Source organism: Pseudopodoces humilis, chromosome 8, assembly GCF_049639895.1.
Source record: "Pseudopodoces humilis isolate 2021_Gansu_Grassland_sample_001 chromosome 8, ASM4963989v1, whole genome shotgun sequence".
In the NCBI taxonomy this organism is placed as follows: domain Eukaryota; kingdom Metazoa; phylum Chordata; class Aves; order Passeriformes; family Paridae; genus Pseudopodoces; species Pseudopodoces humilis.
This window is the reverse complement of record NC_142207.1, coordinates 26,621,879-26,628,572: the sequence shown is the minus strand read 5'-3', so window position 1 is coordinate 26,628,572 and position 6,694 is coordinate 26,621,879. Positions and strand designations below refer to the sequence as shown.

Sequence of the window (6,694 nt, the reverse complement as noted above, 5' to 3'; positions counted from 1 at the left end):
CAGCCAAGCTAAATTCATACGTGATATCACTACTTTCTCTAAGAGACTGAATGTATATATACTTACCTCTCTCTGTGCTTGTATGTACGTAAAGGCAGATGTCTCCTTAGGGTTTTGTAGTTCTCAGCTTTGCACCATTCACAGTAGATGAAGTTACACCACCACTACGTATTTGTAGCTACACCTTGTTCTTGAAAGGCAGGAATGTTAAGGAAGAATTTCCCATCTCTAGATGGGAACATTTTTTTAAATGAAATTTTAAATGTAATTTTAAAATTACATTTTTGGTTTAAAGCACAGAATCAATGTAGGACTTAGGTCATATGAAACAAAGTGTAATATTAAAATACTTTCTTCTGAAATATCAAAATACAATAAATGCTAACTCAAACCAGTTACGCGGGGGGGAAAAAAATCCCATATCTGTTTTTCATGGTTACACTCCCACAAAAGGCAAAATAAGTCCCGAATTCAGATCTTAATTTATTGCTGTTAATTTACTCAGCTGTTCAGCATAGCCCCTTTTCAAAGGGCAGTTCTGTTCCTGCAGGCTTCAGTTAATTTTTTTTTAAACAGAGTTCCAAGAAGTGATTGCATGGAAAGGCCGCATCTAGCGCAAGGTGAAGTGTTTGAGTTCTGCCTTATCCTTCATTATGGTCTTCATCCCTAGTTATTTGCCTTCCCTCCTTCTCAAGTTAGCTTTTTATAGCTTCCCTTTTATTCATATTATTGCTTATTTTTTCTTGATTTTTTCAGTGCAATTTAAAAAATAAGATTAAGCCAACACTAAATTGTTTCTAAACATGAAGTCCACTCTCTATATTCTCTTATCACTATAGTTTGTTGCAAGTTTAACAGTAGTTTTAAATATCATTGTTCCAGAATTACTCTTTCCCCTTCTCTAATAAAACCGGAAATAATTTTGAAGAGACCAATCACTTTTACTTTATTGTGAAAACTGCTACGTTACAACTGTTGTTCAACACAACAGTATTTTGGCATATGGGCTCTTTCCATTTCAATGCCAATATACAAGCCACTACCTCAAAATATCATATGCATTATCTATGGCAGCCTAACAACTTAAGCCATTGTAACATTCTGTAATCTACGTTTCCCCTCCCTTTTTTATTTTTTTGAGTCAGTCCTGACACCTACAATACTCTAGTTACCCACCAGTGGTATTGGTATAAATGGAGATAGCAATAAACCACAGAACACAACACACACAAACTCAAGGATTTGCCCAGGGAAATTCCTTCTTCTCTGCAGCTTCCGAGGTGAGCTGCTCCAGCAGGCGTGATCAGGATCGCCCTAAGGGACTGCAGGGAGCTTTCCCAAAGTGGGAACACCTTGTAATTAGTGCCAAGAGAGACAGCCCAGTGTGTCCTGCTCTGAGTGGAAAGCATGGAAGCACTGAAGCTCTGCCTCAGAGGCAGCTCTGGCTTGTCACAGGCAGAACCAGGAGCGATGGCAGCAGTTCCAAACCCACTGGAGCAGCCACCCCAACGCAGCCTGTGGGATGAACTGCTCCAGAGCATCCCTGCAGCAGGAAGAGCTTGGCAGTGGTGCCAGCACTCACCTCTGGGGCAATGGCTCTGCATGCTGAGCCCTGCTTTTTGGGAAGGGGCTGACACCACTTGCTGCTGAGGAGGGGAGTGAGAGAGGAGCCTGGTGGGCACCTGGTGTTAAAGGTCAACCCAGCACATCTGTTCAAGAGCACCTGCACCCTTCTCACCTCCTACCACAAGGGCTGACAGACAGCATTTGTCCTCGGCGTAAGCAAACTGAACACTGCACAGCATTTCATTCAGTGCCAAAATCTGAAGTGGTCAGTGCCTTTTATTTATTCCATAAACAGAAAGAACGGTAAATGCCTGTATATTTACAATTCTAGTAGACAGGAAAGTCCATGACAGTGTGATTATTTCCACAACAGCACATGAATACTGCATTCAGCAATGCTGTTCAACACAGATGCCTCAAAACCGTTATAGCCAAACACACTATTATAGGTACCCATTATAAATACTAACATGTTTCTATTTTCTTAAATAAACAAACATACAGCTTAATTCAGGAAGACCAAATGGTTCTGTGGTGCAATTAATTCCCTTTAAACATTTCTGCTGACAAGCCAAGAATAATAAAAACAATCCCACTGCCTTGGAAGCCATGCGGTCCAAACTCTCACATGTGTTCCATGAAGATTCCATGCCTGTGTGCAGCATGGTTAATTTAAAAGGAGTAAATTTTTCTCTTAGAACAGGAAAGTAAATATTTCTTCTTGGTAGGTACTTGACAAGCCAAGTCTTTAACTTCATCACCACTTCACAGAAAGCTTCTGGCTGTAGTGTTTCAATCTTAGAATTTAGAGTTCAGAAGAAACAACAGTGTATTTTCATCTGTAGCAGCAGAACTACAACAAAGTATTTTCTAAGGGCCATTTCAGGGAAGAAGTGGTTATTAGTGAAGTTCCACTGAGTAGATTATCCCACAGAGGCAGGTTGTAAGTGATGGTCTAGGTAAGCTTTTCGTGTTGAATCTGGTAGTAACACGCCTGAATTAAAACAAAGTTCAGATTAGTACAAGTGTCAGTTCACAGCAAAGCACCACACACAAAAAACACAGATTTTTTTCTATGCAAGAAACAGAGGACAAGGCTCTCTACAAGCAGTCATGCTACAGTAGCACTCAACACATCAAAAATCTTCTGATATGTAAGCTAGCAAAATGAGCAACAGGAGACTAAGTTACAAATTAAATCCAACACCTAATCAAGCAAGAAAGCATTATTTGGGACTCAACACTTTCACAGCCCCCAGCTATGCCAAGATGGAAGTATATTTTTGGTTACAAGTCTCTCTTTGCCTTTTGACAGAAGGACTCAAAAGAAAGAAACTATTTTTTTGCAGGACAAGGATGCAGTGATGAAATATTTCAAAAGCACTCAGACAGAAAAGCAAAGGTTTCCATCACCCTGACCTCCTGTTGAAACTTATTCACTTTTTAATGCCGGTTCAAATATGCACTGGGTCAGGTCAGCCAGGATCAGAAACTTAATACAAATGTCTCAGACAACACTTGCACTCATTGCAAATTAGATTCTACTTCTGCTTCCACCATGTAGGTTCTTTAGTAAATTTGAGCCAATGCAAACCTTCCTTTTTTGCAACATCATGAAAATAAAAGGTCTTAAAAAAACCCCAAAAATTCTCTTGACCCAACTATTTTGAGTTTGCACAGACAGAAAATACAATGATGATAACCTAACACTCCAGTTTAAGATTTTTACTTAAGTTTCAGATTTAAAGCCTCCCTCCTAAACACCACCACAAAAAGGCTCCACATAGCTGAATTGTCCCAAGATCCACATGATAAACAGTTTTGAGGAACCAAAACATATTTCCATTATGAATGCCTTAGTGTACAACAGGATATTCTTCCATACACACTCTTCCTCTTCCCATACTTAAAAAAAGATAAGAATACTTAATAAAATGTTGAGAGTGACAGAGTTTTTTGGTTTTTTTTACCCTGAAACTGCATTCTTGGAAAGTCTCGATGTAATGTTAGACTTAAACTTTAATGAAATGGCTCATCTCCAAAGAAGCACTTAATTTCAATTTTTATAGGGAGAGTAAGGCTTGTTAAGTTGCAGGGGAATGACAAGCTCCAGGTGAGCATTTACAACAGTTCAACAGCAACCAATGTTACCTTTGAGTAATCCACATTTGCACATTGCACCGTTTTTATTAGTGGTACCTGCAGTTAGGAGGTTATCCAAAGCACTACTTTAAATTTCCTTGCCTACCCTAGTAAAAAAAAAATCAGTTCAAGTCAAAGAAATTATAGCCTGATGTTCATATAATTGTCCTAAGCTGATCTTCATTGCTAAATTTGCTTATAATTTGCTGATTGGTTATAATTATGCTGATTATTTCCAAAGAAAGCCTTTAATAACTGTGAATAATTTTCATACCTTCAAGGTAGTGAACATGATGCCTTGCTCCCCATGCTGGAGATAGGGATCCATCAGGTCTTCGATTAAGTGCACCTCAGACCCCAAATTCCTTATCCTGCCACATGTGAGAGTGGGAAAATGAACGTGGGAACAAAAGTGGCCAGTATAATGTTTCTTAATTCTGAATTCAGGGCCTTTTCACAATAAACTGTTGAAGACTTTTTCAGGCCAAAGCAAACAGTTCCTATAACAAGCAGCAGGAGCGTTTAACACAGAAATACTTGTACTGCCTATGCTCAGCTTATGCCTGATGCCACCCTTAGTGCCTACCTGGCTCGTAGCACCACATAGAGAAAAACAGGAAATAAGTCATCCATGGACCACAGAAAATCTTCCTGAAGGGTCTCAAGTACACTCTGGGAGATCTCTTCAAAAGTCTGCTGGATCACCTTCAACTTGTCAGCTGGGGTAAATGTAGTACTATTTGGAGAGGAAAAGCAAACCAGGGTAACAGTAAGCAGTGAGAGATCTGCCTCTAAACCAGGAAGGGTTTGCTGGCCAGCATGGCCCTCCCTGTGCCATGGAGATCAGTCAGACATTGACACTGCAGCAGCCAGGGCTGCCAAGGCTGCACAGTACACAGGTTACAATCACCACACCAAGGCACACTACTGCAAGTGAGACTCTCTTCACACTTTAATGGTGTTTTAATATAGTGGTAAAAAGGGAAAAATTCCTTTCTAAAATATTTCTCATTTCCTAATTTCTTAAATTCTTGCATAACAGACACAGGAAAGCCTCCCATGCTCAGGTCACTTTACCACAGCTGTTTGGATATTCACATGTGTATTTGATAGACATCCTCATGCCTTTGATTCTAAAGGGTGCCCCACAGACACCTTTCAGTCATGTCTATGAGGCAACACTTCATCCCCCAGCAGGAGAAACTGCAATTAACTCAGAACTGGAAAACGTCTTTGTGACTTCTCTTACAAAGGTGAACAAAAAAGGGTGATGTGTCAAGGATCCCAGTCAAGTAAACCAGACACTACTATAGCAGGAACAGTAAAACACTGAAAGACAAATTGCAGAGAATTACCTGATTTGCTGTAAACACTCAACAGCAGAGGCAAAGCAGGCGTCTTTTGTGTTCGATGATACCTGTGTAATCATGGTAAGATTTATCAGGCAGGTTCAGCATCCTCACTGTTCAGTGTTGAGCCTCTTTCAACAAGATAATGATTAAGACTGTAAACTATACATTTTTTCTAATCAGAAAGTATATAATGATATAACCCTCTTAATTAAGCAGCTTGGAAACCTCCTTGCTAGATGTTTATTCTCACACATCCATAACTGAAGACCAAGCAAAGGTCTCTTGAATTCATTGCCAAGTCAGTCAGTGAGTGACAAAGCTGGACTGCTGGCCACTGTAAGAAATCACAGAATGGCTGGGGCTGGAAGGGACCTCTGGACATCACGTAGTCCAGTGCCCCTGCTAAATCATCACCGTAGCATTTAAACAGTAGGCGAACTTAAGGGAAATATGATAACATGGCATATCTTAAGCAAAAAGCCTGGCCAAAAATTCTTTGACCACTTTGATGATTTCAGCTTCTTGAAAGAAGCACTGGGCATAACATATAAATAAGGCTCAATGAACATACCTTTCTACTCTCTCCAAGGATGGATACAGTTCCTGGCCAAAATTTCCTGTAAGAAACCCAACATAGTTCACTGAAAGAACACAGTCTTCAAGTATTTTTCACATTACAGGAATGAAATCATGTTCTGAGGCACAATAGCCCTTCCTACACGATCAGCTACACCTTCCACAGGTACCCAGAAAACTGTCTAATTTGAAATGTCTCACTCTGCTTATGCAGCAATCTCAATCTTTACCTCCTTCCCATCCCTCCCACCTCCCCACTTTGGAAGAAGCTTGATTCACTTTTTCAACCGTTCTAACTAGACTGAAAACATATTTAAATGCATTTAAATCAGAGCAAATACTTATGAAAATTGGGGCTTTGTTTTAGTTGCTTTATCTAATTACATGCCATAACCTGTTCCAGGTTCTGTTTTACTGTAGCAAACTCACGCTTGCACTCCAAGAAAGCTGAGAAGAGCCAGATCAGTTTGTTTGTTTAGACGTAAAACGCATTCCCAGTAAACGTCCTCCTCCCGCTCATTGTCCAAGGCGTACAACATAAACAGAGGGGGATAGAGGCGAGGCAGTAAAACAGGGAGCAGCAAGCCAAAACTGGTTACCACATAGCTGCAACAAAAAAATAGAGGTGGTGATTTGCAGAGGAAGACATAAAAAAACTAATTATCTATAAAAATTGAATGAAAATCATTGCAACAAATCTTTCACGTAGCATGAGCCTATTCTATGAGGTATAAGAGTAAAAAGCAAAAAAAAATGTACAAATCCATCAAATAGCAACTCTGGTAAGAAAAGATTGTAAGTTACCTCCAGTGCTCTTATCCCAAATACTTTTCTGAAGCCCAGGCCCAAGCCTTAACTTGGCTTACCCATAACAAACAAAAGCAAATTTTATTTTAAGCAAAGAACCACTGCATGGACAAGCATGAAATGCTTATTACAACCATAACATGGAAGTTTGCTTATTAGAATCTATCATCAGAACCCAAAGGGGAAAAAACCCACTGATAAGATCCATCAGTTGAATATTGTTTATCTTTCTTCCCCCACCCAAGAAAAAA

The 6,694-nt window shown here is 39.7% G+C and overlaps 1 protein-coding gene across 3 annotated transcripts in view; it reads right to left on the bottom strand.

The window, feature by feature from the left end:
• Window positions 1–1,824: 1,824 nt before the first annotated feature.
• Window positions 1,825–6,694, bottom strand: part of ALS2 (alsin Rho guanine nucleotide exchange factor ALS2) — a 32,673-nt gene continuing 27,803 nt past the window's right edge. For all 3 annotated transcript variants that reach the window (XM_014249441.2, XM_088058825.1, XM_088058826.1), the window contains 6 exons: window positions 6,066–6,242; window positions 5,632–5,677; window positions 5,064–5,125; window positions 4,295–4,444; window positions 3,983–4,079; window positions 1,825–2,560 (listed from right to left, as the gene is read on the bottom strand). In XM_014249441.2, coding sequence (XP_014104916.2) covers window positions 2,522–2,560; window positions 3,983–4,079; window positions 4,295–4,444; window positions 5,064–5,125; window positions 5,632–5,677; window positions 6,066–6,242 — 571 coding nt within the window. In that variant the 3' untranslated portion in view covers window positions 1,825–2,521. The remainder of the gene's footprint in view (window positions 2,561–3,982; window positions 4,080–4,294; window positions 4,445–5,063; window positions 5,126–5,631; window positions 5,678–6,065; window positions 6,243–6,694) is intronic.